The sequence below is a fragment of the Peromyscus maniculatus genome, chromosome 10 (assembly GCF_049852395.1).
Source record: "Peromyscus maniculatus bairdii isolate BWxNUB_F1_BW_parent chromosome 10, HU_Pman_BW_mat_3.1, whole genome shotgun sequence".
In the NCBI taxonomy this organism is placed as follows: domain Eukaryota; kingdom Metazoa; phylum Chordata; class Mammalia; order Rodentia; family Cricetidae; genus Peromyscus; species Peromyscus maniculatus.
In genome coordinates, this window is record NC_134861.1 from 81,193,872 (window position 1) to 81,213,541 (window position 19,670).

Below are 19,670 nucleotides of genomic sequence, written 5' to 3' on the forward strand. Positions count from 1 at the left end.
AGTAGTGTTTTAAAAATCAATTTAAACAATTGGGATGATAGAAATTGGAGTAATTCTGAATTTGGAAAATATTTTTCTTTATTCTTTTTTATGACATTATCATCATAAAAATGCCATTAAAATCAACCTATTTGCAGACTATTGGATTGAAATTAAGTAGTTAAAACCCAATTTTTCTATTACTATAGTGTAGAAATACATAAAGCACATGAAAACACCTTCTGAGAGAGCTGAACATGGGAAGTCGACTCTGGGGGAAGGAGTGGGAAGGGCGTGAGAAGGTATAGGGGACTGAATATATTATATACATGTATGAAATTGACAGGGAATAAGTTTACAAATAATGAAGCAAAAAGAAAATATCTTTTTGATACATACAGAAAGACTGTAGGCATAAAATATAAAAATGGGTAAGGCAGAATAAAATCTTGCTTTATATTTTCATTACTCATAGTACTTAAAATATATTTGAAAGTGAAAATTGTTATATATTATTTATTTATTGTTTGTATTGTTACTGATCTTTAAAAAAGTTTTTTAAAAAGTCATTATGTCTCTCTCTTTCTCTTCCTGCCTCCCTCCATCTGTGTGTGTGTGTGTGTGTGTGTGTGTGTGTGTGTGTGTTTCGTCCAGAGAACAACTTGTGAGTTGTTCCTTCCACTATATGGGTCTAAGGAATTTATCTCAGGTCATTAGGCTTGGCAGCAAGTGCTTTGACCTCCTGAGGCATCCTGCTGGCCCTAAATAAGTTTTTAATTCCTTGACATTGTTATTGTACTGCTTATACAATACATTCTTTTAAAATGAAGTAGTTTTTTAAATGATCTTTTCAGCTTTTAATTAACTTTTGACTGTTTCCCACTTGCATGTGATGTACCTGTAATCCTATTAACTCCCCACCCCCTGATTCTCCTCCTGCCGCCCCTCATCTCCCTCTTGTCAGATCTGTCCGTCTGTCTGTCTTATTTCCTTTGTCTGCTTTGTTTCGGCTTTGGTTTTTTATGCAGTCCTTCTGTAGACGATCACAGCTGCTGTGTGTCCGTGATTGCTGCAGGCACACACATCTGGAAGAGTGTTGTACAGCACTTTCCCCCACTGTCTACGCTTTGCAACTCTTCTGCCCTCTTTGTTTTTTTTTCCCCCACACTTGAATTCTTTATTACACTCAGATTTAATCCAAACCAGAGAACTTATTACATGATCAGTAATACAGCAGTGACTCCTTCACTTCGGATACCTTTTCGTTCTACAATAAATATCAAAGTTATTATTGAAAGTCCACTACTGAGTAGTTAAAACCTTCTTCCAGGGGTTGGAGAAAGGGCTCAGTGATATTACTCTTGTAGGTGTCCTGGATGCATTTCCCAAAACAACCACCAGAAAAATGACTCACATCCATCTATACCTCCAGTTGTAGGGTTTCAGATGCTCTCTTCTGGTCTCTCCAGGTCTGAGGAAACCACTTGGCTCACATATATATATGTAAGTAAAATTCATATACATAAAATAAAAATAACAAACCAATCAATACATTATGATAAGTTCTAGAGATTTTTTTCTGCCCCTCTTTGTAATGTTCCCTAGACCTTGGGGGTTGGGGTGATACACATGTCCTGTTTCCACTGAGAATGCAATAGCTCTTTGACTAGTTATGCGTGTCTGCTTTGTTACAGCCAACAGAGGCTTCTCCAATGAAGTTGGAGGACTGCCCTATTCTATGGGTATAAACACAAATACTTTGAAAGTAGGTTTACACCATGTCCATTTAGTATAAAGATAGAGAGCCACATAGAAGGGCCTAGAGAAACTAATTAGATACATGAAACTGACCCCTGCCATGACTCTAAGGCTCTAATTTCAAATAAAGTCAGCATGTTTTTGTCAGTAATAGGGAATGAGAATGGGTAATAAGCCTTGAAGATCATATTGTCAGAACACTATCACTCTCATCGTGCGTGAGCTACTGAGAGCATGAGAATCACTGAATTTATCTATCATCTATCTATCTATCTATCTATCTATCTATCTATCTATCTATCTATCTATCATCTATCTAACTATCTGTATTGTGCATACATGTCTGTGAGTGAGTAAGTGCCATGGATATTTGGAGGTTAGAGGACTGTTTTCAAGAGTAATTTTTTCTACCATTTATTAGGAATACATATCAAATCGTCAGGCTTAATGGCAAATGCCTTTGCCTGCTGAGCCATCTTGCTAGGCCAAGAGTTTGACAATTATTGCATTAAGTAAATTGGATTTAATGATTGTTAGATTGAAAACTGAGCTTAGGAAATAAGAATTGGATTTATATGTGAACAATTAAGTTAATAACCAACAATTAATTTTATAAAAGTCTAGTATGCAGGTTTAGAATTCCAAAACCAATTTTAGATCTTAACTTTGCTCTGTGATCTTAGATGTGTTATTTGGCTTTCCTGAACTTCAGGTGATTCTTCTTCAAGATACAGTATTAAGAACAACACTTCTTCCAGATTTATTACATGAGAGGTCTGCTTCATAAATAACTTTTATAATTACCATCATTATTATTTTTATTAGTTCAGCTGATACTTTCAGTGATTATATTTTTATCCACAAGGAAACATAACTATTTGTGTTAGAAAGATTACTTATTAATTCCAAGTGAGATTTTTTTTCATCACACGGTTTATGCTTTATTCCACACATAAGGCATATTATGTATTGACACCTGTACCACTGATTTCTCTGGGGAGAAGTAATGCATAATTGATGGTAGCCTCATAAAATCATTCAGAGGGTAAAACTGTCAGAAACATCAATCATATGTAGCATGTGCATGAGTACAGTGGTAAAGTCATGAATCTACAATTTACTGTGTGAAGCCAAATCTGTATTTTCCCTATAACTCTGAGTGTTGAACATTTTTTTCATAAATTTAATGCATTTTTATTTATTATTTTGAGAGCTGTGTTACAAATATTCTCTCTCTCTCTCTCTCTCTCTCTCTCTCTCTCTCTCTCTCTCTCCCTCTCTCTCTCTCTCTCTCTCTCCCCTCCCCTCCCTCCCTCCCTCCCTCCCTCCCTCCCTCCCTCCCTTCCTTCCTTCCTCTCTCTCTCTCTCTCTTTTTTCAATATAGGGCTTCCCTGGCTGTCTTGGCTATTGCTTTGTAGACCAGGCTAGCCTCAACTACTTTCCAAGTGCTGGGATTAAAGGCATATGCCACCAGGCCTGGGTTGAAGCTATTGTGAATAGAAACTTTTCCCCTGATGTCATTCTTGGCCAGTTCATTACTGATGCACTGATTGTTGTATATTGATTACGTATTATGCTGCTTTGTCTGAATTGCTTATCAGATCTAAGTGCTTTCTGATGTAGTATTATAGTATAATATTATGACATTTGCAAATAGAGTTAACTGTACTTCTCTGTTTTCTGTTTACATCTCTTTTATTCTTTCTTTTGCCTTTATAGCCTAGATAATATCAGGAAAATCTTAGCTTCATAGAATGAGCTTGGTAATCTTCCTTCTTTTTTTGTTAGTAGTAGTAGAGGAGCCTTAGTGTTAATTTTCCTTTAAGGGTCTGGTAAACTTTGACAATGAATTCATCTCTGGTCCTGGGCTTTTCTTTGTTGGAGGCCATGACAGAATTCTGTTGTTCATGCACTAACTATGTAAGTTCTTAATTATCTTCTTGATTTAAGTTTGGTAGGTCATATGTGTCTAGGAATGTAAATATTTCTTCTAGATTTTCCACCATCTTAGACTGTGTTTTCTTTAATGGCCCCTGGAATCACTGGCCTTTGTTTTAATATCCCTTTTTTCATCTTTAATCAGTTAATTTATCTATTTAGACAGGGTCTCATTGTATAGCTCTGGCTATCCTGGAACTCACCATATAGACCAGTCAGGCCTTGAACTTATAGAGATCTGCCTGCCTCTGCCTCCCAAGTGCTGGAATTAAAATTGTACACCACCACACCCAAAAATCTTTGATTTTTTATCAATTTAGATTTTTTTCTCTTGTTTGGCTTAGGTTTTGTCAATCTTTGTTATTTTTTCAAAGAATTGGCTCTTTGCTTCATTAATTCTTTGTATTGTTTTAGTCTGTATTTCATTATTTTTACCCTGATTCACAATATTTCTTTGCATCTACTTGTATGGACTGTTCTTCTTTTTCTGAGACTGTGAGGGCCGTCATTGAGTTTATTTTATTACCTTGTTGTCATTAGCATAAACAGTCATAAAATGGCCTTTTAAAACTGCCTTTGATATATCTCCTAGGTCCTGGTGAGTTGTATTATTATTATTATTATTATTATTATTATTATTATTATTATTGGTTTTTCGAGACAGGGTTTCTCTGTAGTTTTGGTGCCTGTCCTGGATCTCACTGTGTCGACCAGGCTGGCCTTCAACTCACAGAGATCCGCCTGGCTCTGCCTCTCCAGTGCTGGGATCAAAGGTGTGCGCCACCGCCCAGCTGGTAAATTGTATTTTAATCTAGAGTTCATACCACTGCAATTTATTCAGTGACTTACAGATCATTTAAAAAAGTGCTGTTCAAGGATAAGGAAACAGCTCAGTGGATAATGTGCTTGTCCAGTAAGAATAAGTGCTGGAGTTCAGATTGGCAGAACCTACCTAAAACCTGGCAAGTTTGGCAGCTGCCTGTGATCCCAGCGCTGGGAAGGAAGAGGCAAATATTCTCAAAGATAGCTATATTAGTGATATTGACAAACTCTGAGTTCGCCAAGAGATTATATCTCAATAAATAATATGAACAATGATTAAAAATGCCATCTAATATTAATAACTGGACCTTCACACACACAAACATGCACATGTACCTACACACATATGTACACACACATGTAATCAAACTCCCATGCACACTCTACACACACACACACACACATGTTTTAAAAACACTTTATTGTTCAAGCGCTACATAATTGCACAGTGCCACAGACTGGCCCATCGGGGGTACCACGACCGTAGGGGAACCAGGGCTTGGGTAGTCAGGAAGTGCATTCAGTGACTGATAGACAGACAACACACTCAGAAGTGTTTGAATCTGCTGCAATTTTACTTATGCAAATCAGTAGTTTATATACAGAAAAGAAAACTACCAAGTCATACAAGGAACAACAAGAGCTTGGCAATAATTCAATTACATCATCTTTAAAAAAATATAGCAAGCACACAATTATTAATCGGTGCTAGACATATCCCTTCACTCACAAGAACTTTATGACCCAAAGAGCAGTCTGTGATTTCTAAACTTAGTACAGTCTCTAGACTTGTGTAGACTTTGCGGTTGCAGCTGTGTCCTTCATCTTATCTCAGCAGCTTTCTAGTTTATTATGCACTTCTACTTTTTTGGTTCTCATGACCCACTTAACCAATTTGAATGCTACAGACCCTCTCTAAGTCTTTCTTCAGTTCTTCTACCACATATCTCTTTAATATAAAAGCTTTTTACCTGCTGGAATATGGACTCGTACTTTTTCACCTGTAAGGGGAAGGGGCTCTGTTGTAGTCCTTAAGTTTCCCATGTTGAACTTCCTCAACAGAGGGGCCCACTATCTGCCTCCTATGAGATAATGTCTTCTGTCATAAATCACTTTAGTTGGGATTCCTAAAGGATTCCTAGTGGGTGAGTGTTCATTCCCTAGAAGTGCCTGAACCTTTATACTTCTTTTATCTAGCAGCTTGGGGTCTTAAAAAATAGTTTATTTTGTTATATTTGATTAAGATCCATGTACAGCTTCCCCTCTCCTCCATAGTTCACAACCCAAGCATTTATTAATTTTGCCTATGCTTCATAGATTAATTAGGACATTATCAGAAAAGCAGTTATACAGAACCCATAGCCCAGGGAGCTCATGATCTGTGAAGCACGTCTTCTTCAAGAAGGAGGCATAACACGGGCACTCTGCTAGGGACCTCCAGGGAGCTTAGTCCCGTGGGACACGTATCTTCCATCCGCTATTATTGACATAATTGTTCATGTCACACGGACCGACACTGGAGTTGGTGTAGCAGCACAGTTTTTTAGTTTTCTCTTGTAATTGATTTCTATCTTTTCTGCTATCATTTGATAAGTGGTGATGTTTGATAAGTAAATTATTTGGTATTTTTTACATTTGGTATTACTTTATGCCCTAAAATATAATCTATCTTAGAGAAAGTTCTACAAGGAGTTGAGAAGAATGTATATTCTGCAGCAGTTGTATGGAATATGCTATAGAAGTCTCATAAATGTATTTGAATATGGCACAAATTAACTCTGCAGTTTCTTTTTGGACATTTTGTTTAATTGATTTGTAAATTAACAATGATGGGGTGCTGAAGTTAACCACCCTGAATATATTTGCACCTATCATTTCCTTTGTGTTTGTTTTATGAATTTAGGTGCACCAACATTCAGTACCTATGTTGTTCCAATTGTTGTGTGTTCTTGGTGGACTCTTCCTTTTATTAATAGGTGGTGGCCATTTTTTATCTCTTCCAATTTTTGCTAAAATGATAACTACCATGCTGGGCATAAGTATAGATACTCCTATCCTTTCATGTTCAGTCTCTGTGTCTTTGTTAGTGAGGTGGATTTCTTGAAGACAAAAATAAAACAAGCTAAAGCTTTTGGATCTTCACTTTTAATCCAGATATCCAGTCAGAATCTTACCATTGGAAAATTAGACCATTTATATTTAGTTAGGCCATTTGCGGGGAGAGAAGTTTGGTGATTCCTGCAATTTTGTTAATATTTTCCTATTTGGTTCAGATATTGTCTTCTTTTGTTTCTCCCATTCATATGGGGGTTTTCTGGTTGGCTGAGTTGTATATGATTGAGTCAAATCTTTCCCATCCTTCTTTACCTATTCCTTTCATGAAATCTACTCTCCTGTCTTCTCATGACTGACTTTATTCCTCCTCTGTAGGGTTCCTTTAAGTAATTTTAGGCAATACCAAATAACACCAAGAAATGCTTTAGTTAGTGCTTATCTATAAATATCTCTTTATCTTTCCATTGATTTTAAAAGTTAACTTTACTGGGTAAGGTAACTTTGATTAGCAGTTAAGTTCTTTCAAGGCTTCAAATATATCATTCCATGATTTTTCTGGTTTTTAGCATTTCCAATATAAATTATATAATTGGAAGTGGGTTAAGTTTATAGTCAGTTCTGAAAATGTCTCCTTTAATTTTCTTAATTACTTCTTCAATTTACTTCAGCTTTTTTATTATTACTTAATTCAATCCTTTTTAAAAATTTTCTTTTATTAAAATCCACTTTTCATATAATATACTTTAATTATGAATTCCCCTCCCCCTACTTCTCCCAGTTCCTCTTCAGCTCCCTGCCCATCCAGACACACACACTTTCTGTTTCCTGTTAGAAAACAAACAGGTGTCTAAGAAATAATAATAAAATAAAATAAAATGCAATAATATAAAAGAAAAGCAAACAAATTGCAATAAGACAAAAAGAGCAAACAAGAAAAAGAGGCAAAGAAAAAGCACAAGAAATGCATATAGACACAGAAACACACATATTTACACACACAGGAATTTCATAAATACACAAAACCAAAATCCACAATACATATATGTATACACACACACACACACACACACACACACACACACACACAGAGAGAGAGAGAGAGAGAGAGAGAGAGAGAGAGAGAGAGAGAGAGAGAGAGAGAGAGAGTAGAGAGAAACCATATAGGGTTTAAAGAATGCCCAAGTTAACATTATGAGAAAAAGAACCTCTAAAGATGCTGTTGTGCTCCTTTTGTGTTGGCCGTCTACTGTTGGGCATGGGGCTTACCCTTAAGAGTGTTTTGTTTCCCTAGAGGACTCCCTAGAAGAAAACTAAATTTTCATTTGCTAGTGGCTTCTATCAATCAGCTTCTGTGTTAGGAATAGGGACTTGTGCCTACTTTTTTCAGATTTAGAACCTTATCTGGTACAGACCCTTGCAGGCCCTGTGCTTGCTGTTGTGTGCAGAAGGCCTTGATTCCTTGGTATCCTCCATGGACCCTGGCTCTTACACTTTTTCTGCTTCCTCTTCCACAGAATTTTCTGAGCTCTGCAGGTAAAAATTTGATGGAGACATTTCTTTTAGGGCTGAGTGTTCTGAGGTCTCTTGCTCCTTGCACATTGCATAGGTGTGGGTCTCTACTTTTGTTCCCATCTGCTGCTGGAGGAAGCTTCTCTGATGATGGCTGAGGAAGGCATTGATCTATGAGTGTAGCAGAATGTCATTAGGAGCCATGTAATTGTCACGATCTCTTAGCAAAATAGTAGTATTTGGTTCTCTCCCAGATCCCTGGATTATCTAGTCTCAGTTTCTTGGCCATCCAAGCAGTGCTGGGAATGGGTACCATCTCAGTCAGATATTGGTTGATTATTCCCACAAGCTTTGTACCACTTAATCACAATTCTGACTGATTTGATTTCATTGATGATTTATTTTTGTTTCATGGTTGTCAGCTAGATAATTTCCTCAATATTTTTTCATGCAATCATCCAGATTTTGTTGAACAATATTTCACAAAAATGAACTTTGTTCTTCAAGAAAGCTGCTTTTTCACTGAAGTGAACCACCAGAATTAAGAAATGTTTTTTTAGAAGATTATGCAAACTAATTGTTTAACAATAGAACCAATTTAGCTTGTGTGTGTATATATGTGCTCCTGTGTATGTGTGAGTATACATGGATATGTATGTACATACATGCTGAGGCCTTGCTGCTATTCCTTAAGAGACATCCATATTGATGTTTTGGAGACAGGATCCCTCACTGGGATCCAGGGCTCACCAATTCAGTTGGGCTGCCTGGTTAGTGAGATCCAGAGGTCACCTGTATTTGCCTGTTCAGTGCTGGGGTTGCAAGCACATACCCCAAACTCATTTTTTTTTTTTAATGTGGGTTCTTGGGATTGAACTCAGGATCAAATGCAGACTCAGAAAACAGTTTATTCCTTGAGTTATATCTCCAGCTCAGAGTTTATTTTTGAGTTTTTAATTAAGTAAAAATGTAAAACAAATATAGAAAGGAAAATATATATAGGATTCTGAATCATTTCATGTTTCATAAATGAGGAAAAAGGGAAGTGAAGAGTGAAGGTTAGATCCTGTTCTAGATGTGGACATACATTCTGTGATGTTATCAGTTCCTCTTTCCTGGTACAGAGGTAGCTATCATGGTTTATGGCATATGGGTGCTCCAGAAGATTAACTTTCATTTTACTATAAAATAATTATATTTTCTACTAGTTCTATGGTCTTTCCCACTATCTTGTTTTTTTAACATAAATGTGCTATTCTTTATTTCATTAATTACATTATATTATACAACATGTATGTCATTATTGCCTGAGTATCTTAAGAGCAAGGAGTCATTTGCTTTTGTTTCGTTCATGCCTCAGAAAGATGGAGGGAAGTAGAAGTAGGGCTTAATACATTTATTAAATGAACAAGCTACACTGTGAAATTGAGATTTAAAATAATCCACTTTATAGTCAATTGTTTACTCTAAGCTTCTCAGATTATTTATCTTTTCCTTAGTGATGTTCACTATTTTAACCCCAGTTTGAATATCAAATACTCAAATTCTCATTTTTTATTGTTAAAATTGGTTAATATGTATGATTGTATATATTACTTTGGGTTTTTCTTAGTGCTAATAATTCTGAAACTCAATTATGATCCTGAGAAATTTCTTTAAGAATTCAGTAAGAATTGTTAAGGTCTGCAAGAATTTATAAATCACTATGTCTCTGTAAATGTTCACACTTAGTTTCGTGAAGTCACTTTCATCTCTGTTACAAGGAATCTATCAGCAACTTAAAGAGAGGGGGAGAGAGAGAGAGAGAGAGAGAGAGAGAGAGAGAGAGAGAGAGAGAGAGAGAGAGAGAGAAGCTTTTTCAACCAGCCTGCACATGTTCCTTTAGTTTTAAAGTATCTCTTCATAAATATATATATATTTTGATAAATAACATTTTAGCACTTCAATGAATTTTCTCTAATTTCTGAAAAATAAATGCTATCTTTGAAGAAGCTTCTAGCATATGAACAAACACAGCATATCTGTTATGTGATGACATATGTGTACTCACACACAAATAACACGTACACTCTTGCACAGACACCCTCCCCTTGAGGCTTGCTCTGAATAACCAGTTTAATGCTGTCTTCACAGGATGCACCAAGGGAGTGTCCAGCTGGACGCTGCCTCAGTTATAGAGCTTGATTATAGGTGGAAGAACTTGCCCAGCCTTTAGAGTCTGGCTGTAAGTTCTCTTATTAGACAACCAATTAAAATAAATTGTCCTGGATCATCCTTCAGCAATCATAACTTCCATAAATAATTAGGCAGAAAAGATTACAAAAGTTTATTTGGAATAAAATATGCCCAAGATTTGTGTATGCATTTTCCAAGAGTTAGTTACATTTTCAAATCCTTTTCTGTCAAAGAGTTTGCTTTAATCCAGACCTCACAATTTACTTCACGAAGAGCAAAAAGGTTTCATTGTGTTGTCTTGAACTTCTCTCATCTCCAGGTTCAAGGAATTAGCTTTTAGAGGGAAGCTGTGATACACAGGTGATCATGCACAACCAAGCCTTAGGTATAGTGGGAGCCTGTAAAACTTTGGATCATTTGTGAATCAGGTTATATAGATTGCTGTGGCGTTAGATTTTAATTGATTCTATTTAGTTTTATTTAATTTGTACTCCTTGGTGATAGTGGTTGTATGTGTGAGTGAATGTGTGTGTGTGTGTGTGTGTGTGTGTGTTAGAGAGAAAGAGAGAGACAGAGGCAGAAAGACAGAGACAAAGAAAGATAAACACACAGAGAGACAAGAGAGACAGAGACAGAAAGATAAACACATAGAGAGACAAGACAGAGAGACTGTGTGTGCATCTGAGATCCTTCTGTCTCCAGAAGAGATTTGTTGATATTAACTGTTTAGTCTTTGCCTTTACAAACCAGCTCTTTACCTCTTTTCATCATTAACTTTTAATTTGTTACTTAAATTTTGCTGTTGAACATCAGGTTACTCTAAAAAATAATGCCAATTGTAGGACGTTGGTAGTAGGATTTTCTTTCTTTTCTTTCTTTCTTTCCTTCCTTCCTTCCTTCCTTCCTTCCTTCCTTCCTTCCTTCCTTCCTTCCTTCCTTCCTTCCTTCCTTCCTTCCTTCCTTCCTTCCTTCTTTCTTTCTTTCTTTCTTTCTTTCTTTCTTTCTTTCTTTCTTTCTTTCTTTCTTTCTTTCTTTTTTGGTAGTAGGATTTTCTTCCCAACAAGCCTTGTGGTTGCAAAGATAGCTGAGAACAGGCTGTGTGGATTCATCGCTGAGCTTCTCCATGAAGGAGATATGTCCTCTTCTCTATGTAGATAAAACATTTAAAATTAAATTTCGTCATTGAAACTACTTATAAGTCTGTTAGTTTCACTTGAAAACAACTGTTTTAGCTCTGATGGTCAATACCCAAGAACATCTTGGGAGATCTGTATAGGAACGTAATCTTGTCAAATAATTGGGTTAGCTACAGGTTTTACAATTTTTGTACAGTGGCTTCAAAATTTATTTTTAGGACTAACTTTTTCTATAAAATATTGACTTTCCAGACATTCTAAATACTGTTTTTCTATCCTAACACGGCTATTCTATTCATAATATGCTCTGACTTATTTCACACAATCCTACTTTCTACGTACTACCAGCTTCAATGAGATGTCATCAGAGAACTCCCCTGACTCTTCTTCCTTGTCCAGGTTCCTCTACTCAAGGCATCCACTTTCTCACTACTACAGCTTATCGTTCCTGTAGCAAAATCATTAATCCTATAACTAGTTTAACATTATTTCCTCTCCTGTTTAGCCACAAAACAATGCAATGTTCACATGGTTTTTCTTGAGAAAGTAAAATTCCATACTGACAAAGAAATGTTGAATACTGTTTGTTAAGGCATATTTATAGACTAGGATGTTGAAGGGAGACATTTCCCGTTTCCTTTGCAGTTGAAAAGCAAAGCTGTGACATCTGAGTCAGGCACACTTGCCTACGTGTGGCACAGAACCTTTGCCTTTGCTGCACTAGATCCCAGTCTGCTGTCTGATCCAGTCGCGGTAGGTTGTCACTCGGGTATATACGCCTGGCTTATTTGGCAGGCCGCACTGATATCCCCAGCTCACAATCCCCACCACAAACCAAAGCCGCCGTGAGTCTTCTTGTACTAGTGGGCCACCAGAATCACCCTGGAGGAAACAAAGCAATTGATTATTTAAATGTAAAAGCAACACGGAAATCTTCAGTTTATTTTTATGGGAGCAGATGGAGTCCTAGCCATTATACCAGCCCATGTCTTTCTGAAAGGTAATAAGACATGGGGGAAAAAATACTGAAATCCTTCAAGTATACAAGCAAGGCTGAGAAGATGTAAAGCTCAGTAGCTAGCCTTCCTTCAGTCACTTCCTGGCTGCTTCCTCTTCTTCTCAGGCTTCCACCTGAGGAAGCCTTCTATGACCCGCTGCTTTCCTTTGCATTTCCGTCTTGGGGTTCTATTAGTTTCTTGCTGTGACCTCATATTCTGTGGTATCTATGGTGCTGCTTCTTCAATCTTTTATGAAGTCTTGCTTATTCCCACTGGTCAGCTCTGCTTGTGTTAGCATGCTGTGTATTTTGATACTTGGCCAGTGTCGGTGTGAGCAGTGCTGTTCAAAAGTTCATCAGGGAAGAGAGCATCCTCGTTCTGGACACTGCTGCAGCCTTGGTCCCTAGCCCATAGGAGATGCTACAGAAATAGCTTTTGAGTGAATGAGTTTATAGACATGTCGCTTACCTACCTTTCTTTACTACCCAGTATGATGATGCTTGATGCACAGTAAATCATCCACCAGTATTCTTTTGGTGAATAATTGGAAAGAAATTTTTATGACAGTAAGCACAGCATTTCTTATGAGATACTTTCCAGCCTGTGGCAATCACCAGCTGCCTTAAAACCACGTATGCATACAATAATCCGGTTAGGCAGTTAAATTTAGAAGATACTGTATCGTAGGTTATTTCTGTGAATTCTGGAGCTAGATAGCCCGAGTTTGAGTCCTCCACCTGTCAGCTAAATGAACTCCAGTAAGCTCTTTAACAGCTCGGCACTGCATTTCTCTTATCAATAAATGATGTTTTTATGAGTTTACGTGATCTTAGCACACAAAGCACTTTGGGCACAGCTTGGTGTATAGTCAGTACTAATAAAACCCAGCTGCTATTACCAAACGTATGTCTGGAAAAGTTAGCTATTCATTTGACTGCTCTTAGTAGTTAAGTTTTTCCATACCTATTTAATTAATAGTTTAGCTGGAGTGAAAGGTCAGTATGTGAGTCACCAGCTTGCTTGACAAGTACTGCATGGAGCTGGCTGGTACCTCATTCCTTTGGATGATGCATTTGTGCTCCATTTGACTAGTCCTCAGTATTGTGTTGTTAGACTTTTGATACTATTTTTCCTATTATATTGACAAAGTTTTCTGAACTGTAGCTTATCCACTATGTATAAGCAAGTGCTAACTATGAGTGCCATGTAATTTTTATTGTGTTAGTTTTGCTGCCTAGTGGCAGATGTGTGAACTTGTGTTCTTGTTTCTAAACCTGATGAGTGCAGAGAACATCTAGTTGTATTAACACAAGAAATGTTACACAGACATGAATAGATGTATTTTTGAATGAATGTATAAAATTGATATTATAAACGTCTAAGTAAAATTATTTATTTATTGTATTTTTTGAGACAGAAAAAAATCTGTGTGTTAGAGTGTTTCAAGTAACAACCAGTGAGGCCTGGAGAGGAAGGAGGGAAAATTTCACAATAGTGATGTCATGAACATACTTGAAATGAAGAGCAGATTTCGTATATACAGAAGCTGAGGGAAAGCATGAGAGAGCGAAACCGAAAAGAACATTTTAATGTGTTATTCCCTCAAGCTGTTGTAACCAATATGTTCAGTAGATCTGAAATTGTCAACCTGGGTTACTCTGTGACTGTTGAGTTCTTTAGAAAACTCATGGGATGCCTTACCCTTTCATAGGAGGGGAGGAGAGGGAGTTGGGGGTGGGGGTAAGGCTTGATAGGGGAGTGGGAGGAGGGATGAGAGGGGGAGCTGTGATTGGTATGTAAAATGAATAAAAAAAATTCTTACATAAAAATAGAGTAAAAAATTAAGATAAAATAAAAAGAAAACATTATAAATCTTGAGAATTTGTTGTTATGGAAGGTGGGCAAGGGTTCCATGCCAAAGAAACATCTCACTTGAAGAGAACAAAGAACTGACTGGATAATTAACAATGTCTAGAACATCATTTGAGGTGGAGAATACACCTTATCATGTTGCGGACAGCTCATCGAGGAGAACAGTAGCAGATTCCTGAAGAAACTAGAGTATTTATAATGATGTTTAACTATTGGCTCCTGTGACTACATTGGCTTAATTTCAGACAAAGAAATGGAACCTATTCACTTTCATTGATTTCACTAAAATTTTGATATTAAAATTTATGCTAGTCACTATAAGGAGACAATTGTACATTTACTGTTTGTTTTTGGACATTTAATTTAAAATTTTACAGGCTAAAGACAAAGTTCTTTTCCTTTTGTTTCTTTTCAACTTCTCCCTTTCCCCTTCTCTTCCTTCTTTCTCTCTATTCCCCTCTTCTCTTCTTTCTTTCTTTTCCTTTTCTGTTATTTTTATATGTTAAATTATATCTTATATAATATAAGATCTCTTTGATTCAAATAACCAAGACATTGTATAAGTTTTCTATCTTTAAAGTACTTAAAAATTCTGTATTTTTGGTGGTTGCATGTTATAGTATTTTTATCAATTGGGCTGATAATGAGGAGTGTTTACAAATAAAATAGTATAAAGTAAAAATTAATTATTATTTTTAAACTTTAAATAACTGGTTATTTTTATTGTGAATTGATCATTATATACATTTGTAGGATGGAAAATGATTCTATGATTTATGGGTGCAATACTGAATGCTAAAATCAAACTAGCTAACATTTCTACTACTTCAAAACCTTAACATTGTTCCTTGTAATAAAAACCATAAAAATTTACTCTTTAGCAATTTTGAAACATACCATAATTTATCATTGAATGTATCCACCATGTTGTATTTGACCATTCATAGCAATTAAAAATTAAAAGTTAATATTTTTATGATGAGATTCAAAAAAGATTTTTTCTTCTATAACTAAGGACATACATTTGTTGAGGATCAGAGTTGTGTGTTGTAGTTGTTGCTATCTTTATGCCCGGGACAGAGTAATGTGCTTGATAACGCCTATAAACTTCTCGATGATGACATCGATAAGGTTGTCTTGCACTCACCTGGCATGCATCCACTGCACCTGAAGGCACTCCAGCACAGAGCATTCCAGGCAAGACGCTTCCACTGTAACCAGCTGGTTCATTGCAAACATCTGTACTTATTATTCTGACCTGTCCTTGCCGTAGGTCTGTGACTGTGTTGCCTATTTAGGATAAAAACAGAAATGAAACAGAGTTCAGAAAATAGGAATTAATGACTCTGTACTGAATTGAGAATGAATAAACACTCAAAACATTATCTATTTTAAAAGGGAGGCACCAACCAAAAATACACATAAGAGTTTCTTCTGAGTGAAGATTCTTGTGGGAGAGAAGGGATAATTCCTTTTGGGAGACCAGTTTCTCTTTTCTTTTTCTTTTTGAGCTTGTGATATATTTTTCTTTATACTCTTAGAGCTAATAAATAAATTGTTGTATGTGGTGACACATGCCTGTAATCCCAACATTTAGAAGGTAAATACAGAAGGATCAGGAGTTCAAGGTCAACTCCAGTTATGTAGTAAATTTGAAGTCAACCTGGGCTACCATGAGAACCTGTCTCAAAAACAAACAAACAAAAACCCCAACATAACAACAACAGCGACACCCCAATACTTATGTTAAAATTGACTTACACTATTTAAATTATTCATTGATGAATTTTGGATTAGAAGACTGCACATCGATGAACATTTAGCAGCAAAAGAAAAATCAGTTTGGTCTTAAAGAACTAATCTGTAATATCAATGTTCCCTCAGAACAGCACTATCACAGTTTTCCCTGAGCAGAATAAAATTTATCTATTATATCAAGTCACTTTGGTCAAAAGAACACAATGAAATACTTTCTGAGGCAATTAAGGCTTTTGTTAGTCCCTGGAGAAATAATCACCTCCATGGTTGTAATAGCCCAATGAAATTGCCAATGTTTCTCTTCTACTTCCCACCAGATAGTGTTATTTTTTTCTTCTTGGCTTTAATTGTTCTTTTGAATTGTGCTGCTTATTTTAATTTCAACTTTATTCATTCAATGAATAAATTTGATCAATATTTATCTCTACATGGAGTTCCTTGCTGTGGCTGCAGGATTCATTTCATCCCAGAGTAAATTAAAGGCAGTACCTTAGGGGATGTTAAAGTTCCCAGGTCATAATCTTTTTAAGTCTCCTTTTCTTCACATAAAAGCATAGACTTCCTATATCAATAAGGAACTTATTGAAGGGACTCTAGTGAGGCCAAGCATGGAAAACATGGTTCTGGCAGACTTGGCCTTTCTCCCTCATCCCTCTGCCTTGCTGAAAAACTGTTAGATTACAATCCTAAAGCTAGCCCCCAAGGTCCATTCCCTTGTTTGGCCACTTCCTCCTCCTGAGGCTGACTACCAAAGTTTAGCAAAGTATTGAAGTCTGACAATCAAAAGTTCCCTTTATGGCCCCTTAATTAACATGCCCAATTAAAATTAACCTAATGCAGGGTTTCCTCTTTTACCTTTATAAACAGCCATTTGCCTATGGGCCATGTCTGTCTCCTCTCTATCCAGAAGCAGTCCTTTGTTCCTTTGGGACAAATACACCTTCACCCTCTCCTTTACCCCTTTTCTCCCCTCTCCCTGTTCCCTTCTTCTCTCTCATTCTCTTTCTCTTATCTTTGTCCCTTATCCCTGTCCTCTGCCCTTTTGGGACAAATAAATCTCCTTTGTGCTGAAAACTTAGTCTTGGGTTGTCTTGAGCTGACTTTGAGGCCCCTACACTTACGTTTCTGCATTCCTTCCTTTCACATTTTCCTCTTTTAGAAATCCTCTGTCTAGAATTCTCTATGGTTTCTAAGCATATTGCTTGTTTTACATTCCTGAGGCAACAGCTGTAGCTAGAGTCAGAGATGATCAGATATAGATGGTTCTGTATTAGAGGCTGTCCTAAGCCTGTTTCCATACCCAAGAATTTACAAAGTTGGACATAGTGGTATATGCCCATATTCCCATCATTTGGGAGGCTGAAGCAGAGGATTATGCATTTGAGGCCAGCCTGGGCTACATAATGAATTCCAAACCATCCTGGTTTAAAGTGAGACCCTGTGTCAAAACTAAAAAACAAATTTACATAGTAACAAATAACAGAAGAATTGTCATTAAGCTGTTTTATTTTCCAGAGACACTTACCTCCATAGGTGAGTGATCCCCATCCTGTGACATATGCAACAGAACCAGGTATGATACTTTGGGTTGGAGCTGGGAGACACACCCTATGGATATTTCTGCTAAAGGTGATAGGTCTTTCAAGTTGTATAACTGCAATATCATTATCACGAGTTGTGGGTCTGTAATTGTTATGGGCTATAATAGCCCTTACTCTCACTCTTAAGAGAGGACGTATTGTAGAAACACCAAAGGTGGCAGTCCATTGCAGAGGATTAGAGTAGCTAAAAATGAAAACAAAAACATGCTTTTAAGTAGGGGATTCACAAGCACTTCATATGTTTGTATTTGGATTGCATTTTAATTATATTAGGTCTTTGAGGATTTCATATAATGTGTTTTGAATTTACCACCAACATCTCACTGATGCATTTTCCTGAACTGTAATCTCACAGCAGTAACGAACTCCTTACTCGGAGCTTAAATGGACATTTTGTTCTAAAGATACAGAGAAAGAGTTTTGGAAAACACGTCTGGAGTAATAAATTATCTTGACTTTTTTCTGTCTCAGTGAGTGTATCCTAACACTACAGTTAATGATAACTAGTGTAGGGGAATGTTATGGTTTCTTTTTCTCTGATAGTTCCATCCAAGCAACAATTCTGAAATAATTATCTTTTCTATTGAAATTCATTCGCTTTGATATTTGTTTTTTTTTCCCTCTTGTTTTGAGAAGGAAGATCTATTCAAAGAATGGTGAGGTTGAAGGCCATCTTTCTTGTTAACTGATGAATGATTATTCTGTACTCATTTCGATACACGTGATATCTATAAATAGTGTGTAAATATATGTATATGTATATAAAGAGAGATAATTTCCTAACATAAAAATGTAGGAAATTATTATTGTAGCTTGGGAACTATAGTTTTTTTTAGGTTTACCCTGAAGACACATATGTAAGATAAAAAAGTGTAAGTTTTATTAAATCAAAATTAAATAAAATATACACAAGTTTATGAGGTAAATGAGAAACAACAAGAAAGTACTGGTAATGCTTAATATTTGAATTTTTGAAATGGTTCCATATATCCCAGGTTTGCTTAAAACTTGCTATATGGCTGAGGACTACCTTGAACTCCAGATTCTTTTGTCTTTGCATTCCAAGTGGTGCCACTATTCCTAGGTAACATCTACAAGCTTTGAAGGCTAGACAAAGGAATGTCTACATATCAATAGTAAATGATCTGGAAAGCCATTGCAGAATGGGCATGTACTAGTAGGAAATTCATGGAAAGGGAGGCCTAAACACCTCCTAGATATAAGAAGAGATGCTCAAACCTACTGGTTATCAAGCAATAAAAATTATAGCAATGAATAACTAATGTATATTAATAAAAATGATAAAAATTAAGCAAGAGCACATTACCAAGTGTTGGTTAGGCAGAAAGTTGGATTTCTTGTATTTCTGGTCAAACTAAACATTTAGAAATTCTTTTGGTATATTTTTCAAGTTGCATATCTACTTCTGGTTACATATCAGAAAAATTTTTAAAGACTTATTGACAGCATTCCTTTGTGTGTATTGTGTATATACTTGTGTATGTCTGGGGCATGTGTTCCTTGTGGCAGTGGGAAATTACAGCAACCTAGTGAGATGAGGTAAATACAATGACTACTTATGGTGGATTCACATGCTGCAGTGGTTCAAACAGATGGAAATTCCCATGATTAAGTGGAAACCATAAAGAACAAATAGAACTTTACAATCTGCTGTTGTCATAAACCAAAAGCACATATATACAGAAGTAACTATAGGTTTAACAGGTATGCGAATATTTAGAAATATTTTAAACATAATAGGTCCAGTAAAGCTATTGAGTGGAATTAGGGTAGATAAAAGTGGGATCTAAGAATGGGAGAAGAAAAAAAAACCTATAACTTAAAGGAGGTCTTTTGCGTCCTGATGAAAATAAGTGTTTTCAACTGTCTCACCCATTCAGAGGGCCTGATTGAGTTGGGGGCCCCTCAGCCACTGGTTCATAGTTCATGTGTTTCCATTCATTTGGCTATTTGTCCCTGTGCTTTATCCAACCTTGGTCTCAACAATCTGTTTGGGAGGCATCCAGGCAGTGGGACCGGGTCCCGTGCTCATTGCATGAGTTGGCTGT

The 19,670-nt window shown here is 36.5% G+C and overlaps 1 protein-coding gene across 1 annotated transcript in view; it reads right to left on the minus strand.

The window, feature by feature from the left end:
* Positions 1 to 10,373: 10,373 nt before the first annotated feature.
* Tmprss11d (transmembrane serine protease 11D) overlaps positions 10,374 to 19,670 on the minus strand; it is a 63,436-nt gene continuing 54,139 nt past the window's right edge. Inside the window, exons 9-11 of the mRNA XM_006983810.4 lie at positions 17,526 to 17,785; positions 15,390 to 15,532; positions 10,374 to 12,254 (exon numbers count right to left, since the gene is read on the minus strand). Coding sequence (XP_006983872.3) covers positions 12,093 to 12,254; positions 15,390 to 15,532; positions 17,526 to 17,785 — 565 coding nt within the window. The 3' untranslated portion in view covers positions 10,374 to 12,092. The remainder of the gene's footprint in view (positions 12,255 to 15,389; positions 15,533 to 17,525; positions 17,786 to 19,670) is intronic.